The sequence below is a fragment of the Apteryx rowi genome, unplaced genomic scaffold (assembly GCF_003343035.1).
Source record: "Apteryx rowi isolate R43461 unplaced genomic scaffold, aptRow1 scaffold_32, whole genome shotgun sequence".
NCBI classification, from domain to species: domain Eukaryota; kingdom Metazoa; phylum Chordata; class Aves; order Apterygiformes; family Apterygidae; genus Apteryx; species Apteryx rowi.
In genome coordinates, this window is record NW_020449641.1 from 1,003,266 (window position 1) to 1,022,798 (window position 19,533).

The 19,533-nt window shown below is 43.2% G+C and overlaps 1 protein-coding gene across 7 annotated transcripts in view; it reads left to right on the top strand.

The window, feature by feature from the left end:
- Positions 1-19,533, top strand: part of ABCC5 (ATP binding cassette subfamily C member 5) — a 76,492-nt gene that overhangs the window by 35,276 nt on the left and 21,683 nt on the right. For 5 of the 7 annotated variants that reach the window (XR_003254364.1, XM_026070897.1, XM_026070899.1 and 2 more), the window contains 12 exons: positions 2,163-2,309; positions 2,687-2,816; positions 3,370-3,523; positions 3,669-3,797; positions 5,125-5,311; positions 6,059-6,148; positions 8,381-8,570; positions 9,231-9,390; positions 9,843-9,921; positions 10,735-10,848; positions 11,996-12,160; positions 13,400-13,483. Coding sequence is in view for 6 of the 7 variants with exons in the window: in XM_026070897.1 (XP_025926682.1) it covers positions 2,163-2,309; positions 2,687-2,816; positions 3,370-3,523; positions 3,669-3,797; positions 5,125-5,311; positions 6,059-6,148; positions 8,381-8,570; positions 9,231-9,390; positions 9,843-9,921; positions 10,735-10,848; positions 11,996-12,160; positions 13,400-13,483 (1,629 nt within the window). In the remaining variant the exon portion in view is untranslated. Of the gene's footprint in view, positions 1-2,162; positions 2,310-2,686; positions 2,817-3,369; positions 3,524-3,668; positions 3,798-5,124; positions 5,312-6,058; positions 6,149-8,380; positions 8,571-9,230; positions 9,391-9,842; positions 9,922-10,734; positions 10,849-11,995; positions 12,161-13,399; positions 14,966-16,100; positions 18,246-19,533 lie in introns of those variants that run through there. The other 2 variants (XM_026070901.1, XM_026070903.1) reach the window with 2 other exon arrangements.

Sequence of the window (19,533 nt, forward strand, 5' to 3'; positions counted from 1 at the left end):
GAAAGCTGTAACAGCTCATGCATTTTTATACTGCCTCTTGTTCTTTGTCTTGGTTAGTCTAAGAAAAGCAAGGGAAAATGTAAAAGGAGCCAACAAGCTGCAAGAGGAATTATTAATTTTAGTGCTTGCTTTTGTTTGAATGTGACCTTACATATAACAGGATAATCTTTCTTGTCAAAGTATATGGCTTTAAGTCAAATGACTTGTGGGAGTTCCTTTGAAGAATGTGATGACCTGGGATGCTTTGGGATTTTTCCCACCCTAGGGGCTGTGATTGTGAGTCTTGTAGCATTTAAAGATCCAAATTCAACAGAATTAAAGAAAAAAACCCTCAGAGAAGGGATAATGAAGCACAGATGGCCAGCAATGCTTAAATAAACAATGGGATCCTTAAATATACTGAAGGATTAAAAAAAAAAGAGAGAGAGAGAGAAGATGAGAATGTGTAACAGTGTTCCAGTAAAGAAAATTATGGGCTCCTGGCAGAAAATAACAACAGTATTTGATAAGGAGACAGTGCACAACACATCCAAAGTGAAATAGGAATGGTGGCATGCAAGTATCTGGCACTGTTCAGAAGAGCACAAGAAATAATAGGCATGAAATGGAAGGTTAGGAATCAGATATAGTGATCTTTTAGGGAGCTGTTGATACCACAGCAATTGAAGGAAGAAAGTGGAAGAAAGTGCCTACTGCAGTAGTATTTTCAAAGATATTCTAGGAAAAAGGCTGAGGGCTACAAATCTGCAAGTCAAGTATTTCTGCTAGGGAGAGCTTTCTGAAATATTCATGGATCATTGAAGTGTATACTGGAAAAGCATGGTTCTGTTCAATGGATGTGAATGGCATAGATCTGTGAAAGATAAATTATACCAAATGATCTGACATGATTGTTAAATGAAAAAATGACTTACCTGAAATATAGTTTAAAGAGGGATTGAGCAGTCAATATGAATATTAAAAGTATTGAGAGTTTTAGCAGTGAATGTAGGAAATTTGGAGAATGAAAAAAATGTGCTTTAGGATTTGAGCTATTTCTAACTACTAGTGTTTAAGGTATGACCTTTATTGCAGAGCTGATTGTCCCACATCCACGTACTGTGGAAATTTTGCACCTTCTGCTTTTGCAGTGCCTGATTGCTGGCCCTGTTTAAAGGCAGAATACAGTCGGAGACACCACAGATCTGACCTCTGGCAATTTCTATGTAAAGGGAGAAGGCTGATTTAATAGTTGATACAGTTTCACAAGAAAAATTGCTATGTAATCACTCTAAATAACCAGCTGGCTAATGAATTAATGACAGAGGTGGTTGGAATTAGTATGCTGCTGTCTGTCAAATGTATTCTAGTCAGCACCTGCCACTTGGGGTTGTCTCCTCTAAAAGATGCCTGGTGAAATCAGTTCTTAAATTAGCCTGCAGCGTTTCGTGGGAGAGAAGCCTCCCACCACTTGAAAGCGATTGGGGCTGCCCTGGGTTCAGAGTGCTGTGAGCATGAGACAGGGATACCCTTTTATAGGACCACCAGTCCCTTAGGAAAGGGCTACCTGTGATTTGACAGCCATCTTGAAATTCCCCTAATACCACATCGATCTTTGAGGGAAAGTAGAATGCGTCTAATATACCAAAGTGCAAGAGGTGGAAAAAGAGTGTAAATGCTGCTAAATTAGCTAACAGTGGAGAAAAGTGTCTGGGTCTATTCATGATTCTGCTCTTAAATACTGAATTTGTGTGCAGCTGCATTAAACATGAAAGGGGCTATGTGTCTAAGTCAAGAGTGGCGTTTCCTCTGGGGTCTATGCAGTAGCTAGCATAATGGGACACAGTGTGAGACTCATTGAAACTGAGGTGAGAAGTCACATCAACAAAGTGTACACAGACAGAAAAATGGCCCTAACAAGACCTAGTTAGTACCTAGGAATAGCAGACCACTCTTTTCTGAGGGACTTCAAGAAGATTTCAAATTTGGAATGTTTCTGAGTTCCGTTACTCTAGAATGGCAACAGATTTTCATGCATAATTTAAAATAAAAAGTAAAGAGCTTACTTTAAAGAAATATCAAAAATAATGAGGGGGCAACAGTTAAATTCCACCACGTGTAAAGAGTACGTGCTTAATCCTTATCTTAACCACCTATTCACTGAACCCTTGAATTTCCCACAGAACACCACTGTGACTTTGGGAAATGACACTGTCATAAGCAACAGTATGAAAGATAACCCTCACATGCATTACTATGCTGGCATCTATGCTCTGTCTATGGCAGTCATGTTGATCCTGAAGGCTGTTCGCGGCGTTGTCTTTGTAAAGGTAGGTGCCAGCACCACCTATTGGTTTTCTTCTGCTGCTTCTCTCTCCCTTCCCCCCAACTTCTGCTGTCACTGTGGTGGTTCATTGGGTCACCTCACAGAGAGATTTCTGAACCTGAGGAAGTCAGATTGTGGCTTGCAAGATTTCCATCAAGTCATCTCTTGGGGCTGCATCATGTTTACTGTTAAGCATCTGCTTGAATTAATAGCTTCCTTCCACTGGTTGGAAGCCCAGAATGCAAGAAAAAAGCTGTACTTACAGTTCGAGAGAGAATATCAGTGGAATGTTTTGTTGCCCAGGGGAAGGGCAGTGATGTGAAGGCAAACATGGGAGGCAAACACTCTTTGGTAGTACTGTAATGTTTGCTGTGTTACCAGGGAACTCTCAGAGCATCTTCAAGGCTACACGATGAGCTTTTCCGACGGATTCTGCGTAGCCCCATGAAATTCTTTGACACTACGCCAACTGGACGGATTCTCAACAGATTTTCCAAAGACATGGATGAAGGTTTGTCTTTCTCAATGTTGTTAGACAGTCCCACATTCAGACCTCCCGGTTAACTCCCTAACGCTCTACAATCTTACTGTTGGGGTGAGGATACCCTATATCTATGCAAGCGTTTATTTCAAATAGACAAAGCGGGAATTGGGACATACCAGGGTTACACTTGTAGGAAGCAGCTGATATCCCAAGTCACATGTCTGACTGTTCTCTTAAAGAAGAAATGTGCTTTCATGGCTACAGGCTGCACATAGACCCTTAGCAGTTAATGCAGAGGGGAACCTAGAGCATCAGGGTGAAGCTGATGCACAGTAAAGCTGGTAATTAGGTCAGAGTGGCATCAGTGCTATTTCTTGCAAATGGGCATAATTAGAAAGATTACTAGCATTTCAGAAGATAAAAACACCCCTAATGATAATGTATGTTTCACATTTAAATAAGCCATAGGCAGCTATTGTCCTTGTCAGTGATGCTATACTGTTGGACTGAATTACTTTATTTAGGTTGTTTTAGCCTTCTGTTCTCAAGACCCTCCCTCTTTTCCTTCCATCTTTTCCAGTTGATGTTCGTTTGCCATTTCAAGCTGAAATGTTCATCCAGAATGTCATTCTTGTGTTCTTCTGTGTGGGGGTGATTTCTGGAGTTTTTCCCTGGTTCCTGGTGGCAGTGGGGCCCCTCATTATCCTGTTCACAGTTCTGCATGTTGTGTCTAGGTAAGTGTACCAACTGCTTTAACTAACAGTAGAGATGCTTTGACCTGTCAGCAGGGACATGTGGTTCTTCAAGTATACACACATCAGTATAGTGGTTGCATATGACGGTTGTACATGTTGCTTAAAACTGTTTATTTTCTTCCAGAGTCTTTATTCGAGAGCTGAAGCGTCTGGACAACATCACACAATCTCCATTCCTGTCTCACATCACATCTAGCATACAGGGTCTCTCCACCATCCATGCCTATCACAAAGGACAAGAATTCCTGCACAGGTCAGTCCAGATAGTCAGCTAAGAGCACTGGTGCACAAAGCACTGAGAGAGGTTTACTTGCAGAAAAATTTATTAGCAGGGTCTGTAGTTGACAGCATACATCGACTCTAATGGTGAAAGTTACTTTTAGAGAAAAATGGAGAGAGAGAGAGAGAAGGGAAAGAGAAAACTCCCCAGTGGTCAACCCAGAAGAGTAGTGGCAGGGTCTCATGTGAATGGCCTCCTCTGGGGGTTCTCTCCAGTGCAGCAGGTAGTTATGATGAGGGCAACTCTTTAGCCATGGGTTTCTCATAGTACTATACGCATTTTCATCAGGACCTGCTCATACTCCTTTTTGGTTGTTTCTGCGTGTAATGCTATTAGCATTTGTGGGAGCATGCTAATTAAGCCTCAGTATTGGTATCGATGAGTTGTTAGGTCTCTATGCACCTGTATAATTGGATAGTATTTATCAAGTGTTTAAGTGACTGTTATCTACCTTGTGCATTGTGCTCGGTTTTCTCTAGTATAAATCAAAATCTGCAAAACAAGAAGGGAAGGAAAGTGAGGGGTTTCTCAGGCCAATGGTGGTTGCTTCCCATGAGAATGCGCCATAACAGTATCAGAGTTTTGCAGGTGCAAGGTCATCAGAACACTAGCATGGGAACACAGGGAAAACTGCCACAGCAGCTTAGATAGAAGGTTACAGAGTTGCAAATAGCTGTCCCTTAGCATAGCTGATGCTAGGTACTAAGGCCCTTCAGGCGTTTGTGCAACTGTGGCTGGTGTGAAGCTGTGTTGCAGGATCAGAAAAGCTGGTTTGCTGGCTTTGTAAATCTCTCAAACCATCTCCCTTTAAATGTACTTTCTCAGCTTTACAGGGTCAGGATTGTAAATCAAATGGTTATTAATGTGTTTTAATTAGTGTCAACACTCCTATCATGTTTACTGTAATTTTACTTTTACACTTGTGTGTAAAAAGCACATACTCTGTTCCTACTCCACTGCTGCTTTTGTGTGTGGAGTAATTTCTAGCTATTGAGTGTCCTTGGAAAAATCTTGCATAGGTTGCATGGTGAAAGCGTCTGTAATGTCCCTAAATTCTAATTCACCTCTAATAACTTGTTGTACACAGAAACTTATTTCTGAGAGTTTGAAATAACTAGATATCCTGCATTATTCAGGAGTGTTTGTAAATACATTTGTGACTTGGCTTGAGACTTTTTGCTAAAGACTGACTAGTCTTCCCGCTCCAAATTCTGATGCTGGAGCAGGGGTGAAAGCAGCTGTGCTATTTGTAGAATTTCAGGCTTTTGGCAGTCTACTAATATCTCCCGTTTTACTCCAGGTATCAGGAGCTGCTAGATGACAATCAGGCACCATTTTACCTGTTCAGCTGTGCAATGCGCTGGCTGGCTGTACGACTGGACATTATCAGCATTGCTCTCATTACAACCACTGGCCTTATGATTGTCTTAATGCATGGCCAGATTCCTCCTGCCTATGCTGGGCTGGCTATCTCATATGCTGTGCAGGTGAGTTTGTTCATATACTGTAATATATAATGTCTGAATTTAATGTAATTAACACTAATCAAGACCTCATGGAAACTTTCCTTAATGCACTGTAATGGAAAAAGATACTGTTAGATCTTTTTGGTAATGGGGGGAGGGAAGCGATTCAGGGTCAGAACCTTTCGCTAGCAGTCAGTGACAAATGAGGAGGAGCTAGGTACTTCAGGTTATTGTTTTGGGGAGCTGCCTCTTTCTAAATGCTGAAGTAGGAAGCATGTGAGGCTCTTTATAGCATGCTGCACACTTTTCCTGGATATTTCCGGTGTTTAGATTCATGGTCCATTAGGCATCTGCCCAGCTGATGTCTTAAGGCATTCTGGTGTATTGCTTGTGATATAACTACACAGCACACAACATCCAGTACCTCAGCCCTGTGGGATTTAACACTTTGGGGCTCAGTATGCCTGAATTAGATCCGTTGTTTGGCCTTTTCTGCCTCCTGGTGGTAATAAGGAGAAATTGCAAAACATAGGTTGCTAATATTCTAAGCTATTTCTTGTGGGAAACTGTTCTAAGCTGCTGGCTTTCCAAATGATTCATAAATTATCGTTATTTTAAAGCTGTTTCAACTTAAGCTGCCTAAAGAAAGACTACTTTGCATCAAGGCATCCAAGTTATATCAAGTACTGATTAGATTAGTCTCTTTATACAATAATAAATCCCATCACAGCTCTCTAAACTTTGGTCTCTTTCTTCCCATCACCCCAGTTAACAGGGTTATTCCAGTTTACAGTCAGACTTGCTTCAGAAACAGAAGCTCGCTTCACCTCAGTGGAGAGAATTGATCACTACATCAAGGTACGACAATGATGCCTTTGACTGCTTGTTGTAAAATTTCTTGTTGCTATTTATGTTGCTGGCATAAGGTAAAAGGAAGTTGGCTGTGGTCTGCCTTCGTACAGAAAGTATGTTTCTGATCTTACACTACAGGCAAAAGCGTTTGCAACACTGTAGAGTGGATTTGTTCTATGAAGTGTGTATATAGGCACTGACAGGGTCAATGGCACAAGAGTTGGTTGGTTGGTAACTAAGCTGACAGGGGTTTTGCCTGGCATTACTGAAGTTAAATGTGGATATTGAAAGTTTGCAGACATCCTTGAGAAAGAGTGGGGTTCGTGCGTGAAAGGGGTAACTGGGAATTAAATACAGTATTTTACAATAAAAGAATGGTGTTCTGGCATTTTCACTTAATTCCAAACTGAATGGAACTACTTTGCTTAAATACAGTTAACTGTGTTAACTTGTTTTATGTGTAATTCTGGTTCATCCTAATGAGTCTACTACTTTTCACACAGCTGTCTGCTATAACATATTGCTATATTTTTAAAAAAACAAGTCAGGTTAGCCTTTACTTAGCATACTATGTTTGTAAACATGATAAATGTGCTAAGCTAACTGCATAGCAAGTTGTCGTTACCCTGGTTATCTGCAACCCTTTCTCCAGGACTAAGATTTGTGTGTGCAGAAGTGGGTATGGATGAACAAAGTTGTCTTCAGTAAGGAAAGAGTTAGTATCATGGGAAAGTCTAGCCAGGAGAAAGCCATATACTGGGTCTGATCTGTAAGGTGGAAGGCTTTTCAGCCTCCCACATGTATACACTCCTGAACTCCAGAGGGAGATGTATCCATTTGGTAAATCTGGGCTTTTTAGTAGTCAATACTTGTACAAGTTTTCTTAGACTGTGCATTTAATAGAGAATAAAACATAAATTTAATTTTAAACATTGCAGCCTTTCAGTGGCAAAATTGATAGCTGTAGGCTGTTTTACCATCTGTGATTGTGGCTTTCTTATTAAGCAACACTTTCCATGATTTTTCTTATTTTGGTGTCTAGACAGCTATTTTATTATGAAACAGTGTAAAACTAGTTTGATTCTAAAATGAAGGGTGGGTGAACAGTGAAACACCCTGCACAATGGGTCTCACCAAGTCCTAGGTTTGGTTTCTTTCACTGTGGCACAGAGACTGCTTTTGTCAGCACCAAGCTCAAAGAATCGGAGTACTGTTGTAAAGGATCAGTGTTTCTGTCAAATCTTTGGAGTGCAATTAATCTGCCTCTAAGTTCGGCTATTGCAGATGTCCACAACTGACAGAGTCCCTGCAGGATCTCCCTATAGTCAGTGTAGGAAATGGCTGCTTCCAGAGGGCAATTCATCTGACCTTTTCTGAATGCTTATATTAGAATGAGGAAAATCACACTCATGAAATGCTAGTTTCTTTATAATGACTATAAAGGAGTTGACAGGCCTGATTTAGGTGGGGGTGCTTACTTTGTAGGTGTGCAAAGTTAATCTCATGCTAGGATTTGTTGTTTGCTCAGAGACAGCTGGTGCCAAATATGGGAAAGTGACCTTGACTCTTTTTAAGTAAGCTGGAGATGCATGTTTGATTTTCAGGCTTTTTTTTTCCCCCTGTTTAATCTGAACTGCTTAACGAGGAACCTATTAAAGGTCAGAGTGTAACTGCAAAAGCAAGCTGTGCAAGGAGCCAAACTGACTCAGTGAGCCAGCAGGACAGGGGAGAGTGAGGGAGAGAAGGGGGATAACACTGATACAAAACAACTGCTGTGAAAATGCAACATGTCATGTGGATGCCTATCAGACCTGAGACATGTGACTGTGGCACGGTATAGCAAATGAGGCATAGAAATGCTGCAGATAGTGCCTCCAGAAGCCATTCAGTCTTTGAAACTCCCACAAACTCATAAGAATTGTGCCGATAAATAATAGACTTAAGATAGATTTCAAAATGTATTGCATAAAAACATTGTTGTGAAAGCCAGCGTCGTCATCACAGCAACAGGAGGGGAATAGCAGTGTGTTGAGCGTAACACAGCAAACCAGTAAGAGATTGGGAAATCCCTTCTGACTCACTGGGCTGACATCCAGCCACACTGCTAATCATAAACTGCCATTACACTGACATGGGCAGACTCTGCAGGGAAGAGCTCCTGCTGAAAGCCGCAGCTGATAATTTTTCCTCTCTGGTGTTTTGTTTACTGGAAAGTCGACTTTTATTTTTGTTTTAAAGACTCTTTCCTTGGAAGCTCCGGCTCGAATTAAGAATAAAACTCCTCCTCTGGACTGGCCACAGGAAGGTGAAGTTGTTTTTGAAAATGCAGAGATGCGGTACCGAGAGAACCTCCCTCTAGTGCTGAAGAAAGTGTCCTTTACCATCAAACCAAAGGAAAAGATCGGCATTGTGGGACGGACAGGCTCAGGTGAGGAAAAATACTGGGCAGAATTAAACCACTGACTTTACAGAGTGGTAACAGAGCTGGGCAGTTATAGTGTTTTTTTTCTCTGAGTATCTGAAAGAATTGTTGGATTGATTGTTAACTGCCCAGGAATGGTTCAGCAGTCTGTCAGTGATGGATTCTGTTCACATGCATATATGCAAGCAGGATCCTCATAAGCAATTAAAAAACCCAAGTTTTCATTTAAAGAGGGAAATCCTGCTATGCCTGAGCTAGTATGCTTGTAATACTTAACATCCCAAGCTGTTGATCAGCACAGAACACTATCCACAGTATGCTTACTGCACTTTAGTTGACTTTCTCAAAGTTGTTTATACAGATGCTGTCAGCTACATGTGGCTCTAAGATGTCTTGGAAGTCCATAATGTAAAGAATCAAAAAAACTAGTATGCGAGATGGTGTAAACCAGCTGCAAAGTGGAGTTTCTAAATGAACAATTAATATGGTTTAGAAGTTTAAATGCTGAACCCCCTTTCCTGTCTGGATTACTTACCAGCATTGTTTGCCATCAACTTTATGATGTTTTAAAACACTTTAATGTTTCTTACTCCTCGTGCTTTTAAAATGCTGTCTCATCTCTATTGGCTGCTATGACTAGTATCTTTTCTCCTGTCTCCTCTTCAGGGAAATCTTCTCTTGGAATGGCACTGTTTCGTCTGGTTGAACTGTCTGGAGGCTGCATTAAAATTGATGGAGTGAAAATAAATGACATTGGTTTAGCAGATCTTCGCAGCAAACTCTCAATAATTCCTCAGGAACCTGTGCTGTTCAGTGGCACTGTGAGGTTAGTCAGATCACAAAATAACAAGAAGGACAAAGAGGGCTACCAGCTCATACTGAACTCAAATAGTTGCCTGGTGAGATGTGTTAATTTGGACATAGAACATGGGTGTTCAAGGGCTATCTGCTTCTTTCTCCGTTTTTGACACAAAAAAGCAGAGGTATATGGTTTAACTGACCCAATGCAGAACTGGGTGTGATCATCTTCTAGGGAACCTTTGCTTTTCCTTTAAGCTTGCTTGATATTTTTGCATCTTTGTCTTCCATTTCTCTACTCTGCTGTTGTTTGACTACTTTAACCCTAATGTACTGGGAGATCTGATTTCCTTGGCAAGGAAATTCTGTTAGTGGAGGGCTAGATGTGAGCTGCCCATGTGGACACACACACACCGCAGTTTTGCCATTCATTGCTGAACCAGTACAAATTCTGGTTATGCTTTCTTCTTCCCTCTCTAGGTCAAACTTGGATCCTTTCAATCAGTACAGTGAGGAACAAATCTGGGATGCTTTGGAAAGGACTCACATGAAGGAATGTGTAAGTATGATGTGCCCTGAGAGAGACATGTTTATGTCTTGGCTTTCAAACATATATGTTCCATTAATAGCTACTTCAGAGACATTCAGATAAAGTTCTTTGCACTTTTTTTCCCCTCACTGGTTATGCTTAATTTTCTAATACTGATACTGTGAACTTTTTGGAGAAGGTACCATATTTTGGATATGTATTTCTTCAGCATCTAGCATAGCAGGGTAGTGCTTTTTCACAGGGACTCCTAAGGTCTGTGATATTTCAGAAGTGATATTTTCCTGGATGTGCCTTTGATAGGGAGGTAGACAGGTGTGCATGCTGTATTTAGATTTGTGAGTGTACACATACACACATATACTGAAATTAAAATCCCTCCTTTGTGAGGACAGATATATCTGCCCTCTGCAGCAAGTCTCACTGCCATGACATTTCCATCTCTTCTTTTTGTGCAAGTTGAATGGCATAAGGCTGTATGTGTGGCTATAGAATGTAGGCTGTAATTTCTGCAGGAACTAGGTTCACTCTTTACTCTCAGTAAGAAAGTTGTTGGCTTTTTTTTGTTTTTTATTAAAGAAATCGAACATTTCGTACTTAAGACTTGAGCAGGTCTAATGTTGTATTGTTGCTCTAGCATTATTTGCTTGCTAATAATTTACCCAACAGAGAAAGGGTGAGATGGTCAACAAAGCGTGATGGATATTTTGGAACATGGGCAAAATCAGACTTGGGGGGAGGAAGGAGCAACTATTTGTCTCATGCTGTGGAGATGCAGAAAACCTGTGCAATGCTCTAAGCTTCTCCCCTCTGCTTTCCACACAGGTTGCCCAGCTGCCCATGAAACTTGAATCAGAAGTGATGGAAAACGGGGAAAACTTTTCAGTTGGAGAGAGACAGTTACTGTGCATAGCGAGAGCTCTGCTGCGTCGCTGCAAGGTGAGTATATGGATGGAGGAAATAGCTGGTGATATCAAACGGACAGCGCTGAGCAAAACTCTGTGCCGAGTTTTCATTCCCTCTGTCAGAGGAATCACACCAACAGTTAGTGTGACTCAGAGAAGGGTGTAGGGTTTAGGAAAAGCAGGAAGGCTTAGGTAGCCATCTACCAGCTGCTGTAATGTCCTGCCATCAGAAGGGCATTGCTTGTTAGTGTTAATAACTGTATGTCAGACAGGCCTAGTGATTTAGCTGTAGTGTCTGTCCTGATGCTGATGACCATCAGATTCTTTCCTTCTTCCACCTTTTGTAAATGTCAGCCAAGCACTTTCCTTCTGCTTGGTGTTCCACTAAAATGCAGTTTCCTAGTGGAATTTGGGACCACTCTGTGCCAGTGAAGTTAAAAAGGCTTTTATTGTTTCAGGAGTGGAAGCCAAATAATAACTTCAGTGAAAAAGGACTTTTATTTGGGTTGAGACTTGTCAGGTCTCTGAATTAACCATCCTTTTTTCTTAAAAATGTACCCCATAATATTTTAAGGTTCACTCTGCATCTGTTTTAAAGAACAGTATGGGACAAGCCAGGCTGCTTAGCAGGAGTTAGTTTTACTCTGTCTGTAGTAGGTGCCCAAAACAAGTCTAGCATAGCTTCGACAACACCACCAAAAGCTTTGTCAAGACAATACTCCCAATCAATGTACGTCTGAGTCAGAGAGGAAAGTTAATTCCTTCCAAACTAAGAAAGCTGTTAAGCCTAATTAGTACTGACTGATTCCAGAAGGAACTGTCACCACCGAAGCCGTGTCAGACTAGTTTATCAGCAGCTTAATCTCAAATACAAATTTTACTGAATGTAAAACCCAAAGTTGGTAGAAGCTTGAGGCCCAGGTTAGAACCCATATGTCTTATGGCTGCAGGATGTGACCGTAAAATGCAAGTGTGATCCATAGGGTAACTTTGTGGAAGGCAATTACCTAAGGAAAGCTAAAAGGATGTGTTATAAAAACTGCCTTTCTGACTACAGGTCTGTAAGGATTGCCAGTTGTGGCAACTCTGTCTTGGTAATTCTGCGCACTCTGCATATTTTTATGTTCAGGGAAGGAAAGAGTTACTATGGAGTAACAGGCAGGATTATCTGCTGCTTTCAGATTTTGATACTGGATGAAGCTACAGCTGCTATGGACACAGAGACCGACTTACTGATTCAGGAGACTATCAGAGAGGCATTTGCAGACTGTACTATGCTGACAATTGCTCATCGCCTGCATACTGTACTGGGCTCCGATCGGATCATGGTGCTAACACAAGGACAGGTAAGCAGAAAAAGTTTGTGGCTGCAGTTCCTGGTGCTATTTGGTGGTGCCATATATGTAAGCTGAGCTAAAGGAATAGCTGGTATCGCACTGTAGAAAATCCTGCGTGCTCATTCACATTCTTGGCAATAATTCTCCATCAGAATCAATGATTATCTTATTGCGACAAGATCAAAGAGGGCAAAATTTGGTTTACACTATGAAGAAGTACCTTTGAGAAACAGTCTCTTTTAAACGATTTTAAAAACACCCTGAGTAGATTAATAATGTAAGCATCTCTGCTGGGGCTCAGTGGCAGTCTCCCGTTATTTTCGTGACGTATGCCTATCAAACAGGCATATGAGAGGTACATCTCCCCCCTTTTCAGGCTTCCATGTGGGGGCTATAAACAGTTAAATCAAGTGTAGGAAATTTGGCAAGCCTCTTGAGGGTAGTGAAGGCAGACAAGGAAAAGTCCATAGCATCTGCCTCAGTCTGTTTGCCAGAGCCACTGGAGGCTGCTTCCTGCTGGATAGTCCCAGTGTTTGTCTGATCTAATTTGAAGCATCGCAGGTATAGTATGTATGCATAAACACACACTTTTACTGCCTGTTGTCTCATCTAAACAAGACTTTGTCTCAGGAAGCATTTTTCTGAAATACAGTCTGGATGTTCTTAATGTCCCTCATTCTTGGCGATTATAGCCTGAGCTTTCTTGGTTCCTTCTTGCTGTTTGTATTCTACTGGCATGCAGAGACTTACCATGCTGTAATAAGAAGACACAAATTTACTCTTGCATCCTAAGTCAGTAGGAAACTAGGAGCATTAATCCTTTTTCATACTCTGGTTGATGCTGGGAGCCAGTCAGGAGCCATCTTCAGTTTTCCAAGGCTAGAGGGAGAGGAATTGAATTATTTACTAATGAGGGAATTTCTTAACTTTTCCTAATTGTCCCCATGTGTATTTGTAGAGTGACATAGTGCTCTTTAGAACATGCTTCTTCCTTTATTTTAAATTAGAAAAAAATTCTCGGTATGCTAATAAAATTACAAGACAACCAAAGCAGGTTCCTTGGTCCCCCAAAACAGCATAGGTTTCCAGGGCAAAAGCCTATTGCAGCCTGAAGCCAGGCTCTAAATGAGCTTAGGATATTGTCCACTATATTTTGGCTTCTCTACTGCAGTGTCACAAGTCCAAGGGTGGGAACACATTTTCTGCTGGATTTTACTAATGAACTTTACCTGCCTTGTTTGCTTTTAGGTAGTGGAATTCGACACGCCGTCTGCCCTTCTGGCCAATGAGAACTCACGCTTCTATGCTATGTTTGCTGCTGCGGAGAACAAGGTTGCTGTCAAGGGCTAAAATTCAGGGCAAAGTCACTTTTATTTTGGAGGGCTCCACTCCCTGCCTGTGGCAGGCCAGCTCTTCTTCCTCTTTCTCCTCCAAGCAGATTATTGCCTTTTCATCTTTTAAGTTTTAGCACAATGTGTCAAGCCAGAGTTTTTAAAACCCTGTCAGAAGAAGAATTCTTCATGGTTTTATTACTGTATTTATTCCATAATCATAATACTAAATTTTTTGTTATTAAATGCACTCTACAAATGGCTCAGGGAGCCATAGTTATAAATGTATCAGAGGCCTATAATGAAGCTTTATACATGTAGCTATATCTATACATAATTCTGTATATAGCCTATATTTACAGTGGAAATGTAAGCTGTTTATTTTATATTAAAATAAGCACTGTATTAATAACAGTGCATATTCTTTTCTATCATTTTTGTACAGTTTATGGTACCAGAGATCTGGCTTTGTTATCAGACTGTATCAGACACCATTTTGTCTCTTACAGTTGGTCTTTTCCTAGTGCCAGATTTTCTGCGTGTCTGAGTGGAAGTGAAGCTTTGCAATAGTGTCTTTTATTGTCCCATCATTGTCGTCTAGCGCAGAGGAGAAGAGCTCTGTGGTGTAACTCTATTGCATTGTAATTTATCAAAGCTATTTGGAGCATTGCTAATGTTCACCACGGCAGCAGCTGCTGCCTCCCATGATGCTTTCCCAAAGCAGGGTTTTGGTGATCTCTTGAGTGGTTTGGGGAGAGAACCACTTCTGGGTCACATTAAGGCCTCATTTTCTCAGTGTCCTGATACGGTATTTCTTACTGTATCAGCAGGGTTTATTTTCATACAAGAGAACCCAAGCTTTTCCTGCTTCGCTGATCTAACACGCAACCAGAATCTAAATGTTCATGGAATGATCTAACAAATTAATCATAAGGTTCAAATCTATATCCTGTATGCTAGCAGGAAAGCCTTTTCAGAGTTGCTCCAGCTGACTGCCTCCTTTATCTTGAATCTGCTAATGCTGCTCAGAGATTTAGGTTGGCTTTCATTGGCATGGGTGACACTAATCTGTTGTTCTGCTCACTTATACTAAGGTTAAATTACATCAATATTTCCTGTTTCTTTATTGCACACTTGTTAAGGAAACAGTCCCCCACCCCAAGTCTTCTGGAACTTTAAACAGGTTCCTGCTGATCAGGATGTAACACTGGTGTAGGACGTTGTTTTCTTACTGTAAAGAGACCTACCTCAGGTTACTGGGTCCTGTGTAGTACGTTACCATGAATCACTGTACACCATCCCTGTTTTATGGGACCTGTGGCCCAGGTGGGCACGGTTGCTACTATAATAGCTGTGACTTATTGAATGGTCAGCGTTGCATGTCTTTGTCAACTTGGACATTTTGTAGCCTTAGCATGTTTGCAAAATGTCTCGTCAAGGCAAAAATCTGAAAGGTAAATAAAACTATTTTGGGTTTTGTAAATTTTATTGGCTTAAGTGGTTTATTTTGGGCACATAAATCACTTCTCACCTTTCTGAGCCCTGGGGGGCAGTTTTTACAGGCTGGGTTTTTTCCTTGTCTATGTACTTGGACTTAATTTTTTTCTTCAGAGTAGAAGTGTTTCTTTTAAAGTGTGGGGGGTTATTTTTGTGCCCTCTGAGATGAGGGTGGCTTGCAATATGTGTATGTTTAAGTGTTGGGAAGGGCATGGGGTGATAGCTTATAGTGCAAGTACTCAAGCCAAGTAGCAAGAGGGAGGTCAGATGGAATGAAGAAGGTCCTCCTTAGGTCCAGGTTTTTCCACTTTCTTTACCTAGAGCTGTTACTGTTTATATTATGACATGTCTGCAAACTTGCAGTAACAAGTGTAATATTGGAGATCCTGATGGCAACCATTTCTACCTACTGATTCCCCAGGCACATCGAGGTGTTAACAGACCTCGGGCTGTGGCTTGAAGATAGCAGTGCATGAAGCATCACTTGTTTGTAGTTATCTTTTACTCAGCCTTGTCCCAAAGAAGAACTAACTAGCATAAATCTTACCTAGCTTGTGGGCCTGGCACCAAGTTTACTCTGTGTGTCAGGGACCAGCCACTGTTTTTCTCAGTGTTGCTCCATTCAAGGAGCAGAGTGACTGTATGTTGCAGTTAGGAAAGGGACAAGTAATAGTCTACCTGCAAAGAACACCCAGCTAAAGGGCAGTTCTTGTTTGAATAAGAACTTGAGGACAAAAAGATGCTGGAAGGAAGCATGAGGGAGCGGGGGTAACAGGCCAAAGAGGTAGAGTCCTGCTTCTTCCCTAAAGTCTGAGCTTTGAATTTGAGGCTAAAGTCTGAATACCCTAAGCAGAGGGAGAGAACATGAGGTGTCTCTGCCTCAGTCTGAAGTTAAAACAGTTCAGTCATCATTAGCAGCTGTGCCAAGGACAAGACTGTCTTGGGCCCTGCAGAACTGAGCTCACAAACTTCAGTATTTCCCTGGAAAAAGGAAGGGGCTAAAGTACCCATTGCTCAAGTGCTGCTGTGGTTAGAGGGTGGCTTCATTTGCAGCTAACCTGAGCTAATGGAAATCCAGGCAAAAAGGAGCCATCCTGATCTTGTCCTCCTTCTCCTTCCAGGCTGGGAGTTTCTTCCGCTTCCCCGATGCCAGCACTGGCTCTTGCCTGGTCCTGCACTGACCCAGTTCAGAAAGCTAACTGGCAGAAAATTCACCCTCCAAAAGCAGGAATGCTGTACAAAGAAGGGGACAGGAATGCACACCTGGAAGGGAGAAGTGGGGCTGCTCTTTCCAGTAGGTGCTAGCTCTGACACTGGCATAGCTGTGACATGAAACTGTGCTCAGGATTCAGTGCGCCAAATTGCTGCTTCCCAGTTGCACTCTCCCAAAGAAAAGGAATAGTTTTCTTCTGGTTCAGCAAGCTGAAATGGCTCAAGAAGATGTCAAACAAATGCTGGAGATGGAGCAAGCAAACAGTCCCCTGTGGGCAGCATGGATTAGCTCAACCATTTCATTAAACTTTAGCTGCCGCATTGTTGCTTTGGATATAAGGAGAGAGCTTGCCAGAGGAAAATGTTATGTGTGGTGTAATCTCTAACCAACTTTAGCACTTATCTCGCATAGATGGTACAGAAGTATTGTTTCTCCCAAGGTAGCAGTTATTTTTTACTGGTTTTTGTCCTGAATCTTGGGAGTAAGCTGAGGCCTGGCCCAGGGCCTTGTGATTGAAGTGGAAGGAAGAAACATCAATATTTACAATGAGACTGAAATATGTTTATCTTTGAAGCATTCTACAAGGGGTTGATGACGATGGGAACTATCAGGAATTGGATCCTCCTTTAGGATTATAGCATGGTGCCCTGGAGAAGACTTCATCCTGCAAGGGACAGAATGAGACCGTAGGATCGGGCCAGGGCGTTTCCTTAATGAGACCCTACCCAGAATAGCATCATTCTTAGTATATAGCAAAGGACATGGACCAAGACCAACAGATGTGCAGCTTGAGAGAGATGCGGTACTGCTCCTGCCCTTGGGAATTTAGTTGCATCAGTTTTGCTTATTCTGTCCACCTGCAGTGAGTGCAACTGATCCTGATTTGTTATCATAAGCTTAGAAACTCTTTACTTAAAGCGACTGTATTCCTGCTTATCTGATCTATTTGATGAGTGGAAACATTGCACTTGCTTGGGACTTCAATCAGAATGCCAGTAGGATTCTTCTAAAATTACCCAGTGGAGTTAATGCGCATTTAGATCAGTATAATTAAGTCCAAAGTCGTACCCTGAAGTTGTGCTAGCTTGAACATCTGAGGGACTTCACCTTTATCTGTGGTGAAGATCGCACAAGGTCAGGTCCAAAAGGCCTGTGGCTGTGGTCTGCATATTATCCCTGGATGAAACCCAGAGGGAGATCAAGTGGTCTTAGTACATTGCTGGGAACAGAATAACTGGGAAAAGTGCAGTTACTTCAGAAAGTGAATGGGTACAACTGAGATCTAAGGAAGGAGTATTGGGAGGGAAGGAGAAATGGAGAGAATTGGATTTGTAAAAGGAGAATTTGGAGAGAAAAGATGGCAGAACAGAAAGAGTTCTTATTATGTAGAAGGGGATTGAGTGAGGACAACAAATTGCTTCTTGAAGATGCTTCAAAAGAGCCAAGTGAGATGATGCGGGGTGGCTGCAATGCCATCGTCAGCCAAATTAGCCTGAATGTCGCCTTGTACTGAGTCATTTTTTAGTGCAACCGCAGCATGTGTTCTACTATAAGCAATCACACAAAGGTTTTCCTAGTAGTCCCAGCTTCAGGTTGGTTTAGGATAATACTGTTTTGTCCTGGTTTTGCCCTTGGTTCAGCTGGAGTCAGCAGCTGCATTGTGCTGCTGCCACAGTTTCTGCCTCGAGTATGATGATACAGTGGAAACTCAACTGGAAAACGATGCAGCTGCTGCTGTCGCTGGTGTTAGACTTGAGAGGCTTTTTGAATGTACCACTGCAGGTTCATTAAACCCACAACCAGCTAATAATTGTTCCTGTGTCACCCAAAAGATGGGCCTTGGAGACTCACTGTGGGGCTGAGGTAGGCATAGTGTAACCGTGAAAATAACTTGCTGAACAGAAGTGTCGGTGCAGGGTGCAGAGCTTTCCTGTACGCTGTCCTTGGGCTGCGCAGGGTTCAAATCACGCTTGGTTCCAGCAAACCTCCTTCCTTCCAGATTACTGTCTCCTCATGTTACCACACAGAGAAACAAGCAGCCCTATAAAGCTGATATTTTTGTGGTTTCTGTCTTCTTCCGATTTAGGAAGGCAGTTGTGGATGGTGTGTGACTGTTTGCCTTTAAGAGGAGGAGGTTTGGGGAAAAGTACGGTATGTCTGAGATGGGATCTGAGGGCAGGATGAAGCAAGTGTTGGAGACGGGCAGCAATGGGCAGCCAAAGCGGGAGAGGAGTTCAGAAAGGGGCTACAGGAGGTGCTGGGTGGAGGGAGGCTCTTTGCAGCTGGGTGTGAGGCAGGTGTGAAGAGTGTGAGCAGGGGCAGGATGAGCTGGCAGAAGCTGGGGAAGGGGCATTTTGCAGGGAGCAGCTGGACGGAGAAGCCTGGAAGAGGCCCTGGTTGGCACAAGGGCGGTGGGCGCTAGCGCTGCGGGGAGCCGTGGGGCGGAGGGCTGGGGCTGTTTGGCTTGGAGCTGGGGTGAGGGAAGGCGAAAACGAAGCATTCAGGCTGCGCCCGGAGGAAGCCGGCGAGGGCCAGGCTGAACTGAGCGGGGCATTGTAGCCGTGCCAGGGGCTGGCGCAGGCGCGGGAGCAGCGGGGACCCGTGTGCCCAGCGGGGCCGGGGAACAGAGCAGTGCTTGTGGCAGGAGCCCTGGGCAGGGGGAGAGGGGAGGGCCGGGCAGCGCGCCATGAGTCGGGGCGGGCAAGAGGGCGTGCAGAGAGCTGCGAGTGTGCACGGCTGCATGCCCGGGCTGCCTGGGTGCACAGTGTGAACACGTGTGAGCGCGGCCTGGGTGCCCTGCATGTGGGATGGCACATGCCTGCTTGTGCTGGAGGGGTGCGAGCTGTTTGTGTGTATGTGCGTGTGGTGGAGGAGTGTGCAACCTGCGTGTGCATGCATGTCTGCAGGGCACATGACCTGGGTATATGTGCATGTGCATGGATGTAGTGTATGTGACTGGGTGCAGGGTGTGTGACCTGGGTGTATACGTGTGTTTGTGTGTGTGCCAGGAGGGGGCATGTGCAGGGGGGCTGTATAGATGAGGGTGAGGTGTGCATACAAGGGGGATGCAGGCTCTGCTTTACATGCAGGGTACCAAGCCCCAAGCGTGCACGTAGCAGGGGTGTGTGTATGTGTGGGCACAGGCACGCATGTGTGGGGGATGACCCACTTGTACATGCCTGCAGAAGGTGGGAGGGGGTGCGCAACGTGCACGCCTAGGCATAGGTGTGCTGGCACAAATTGTGCGAGAACCACAGCCGACCACAGGTATGGAGGCACGGGGGAGCGGGGTTGCGGCACGGTGTGTGCGGGCAGCACACCTGGCCGGGGGCGCGCACGCA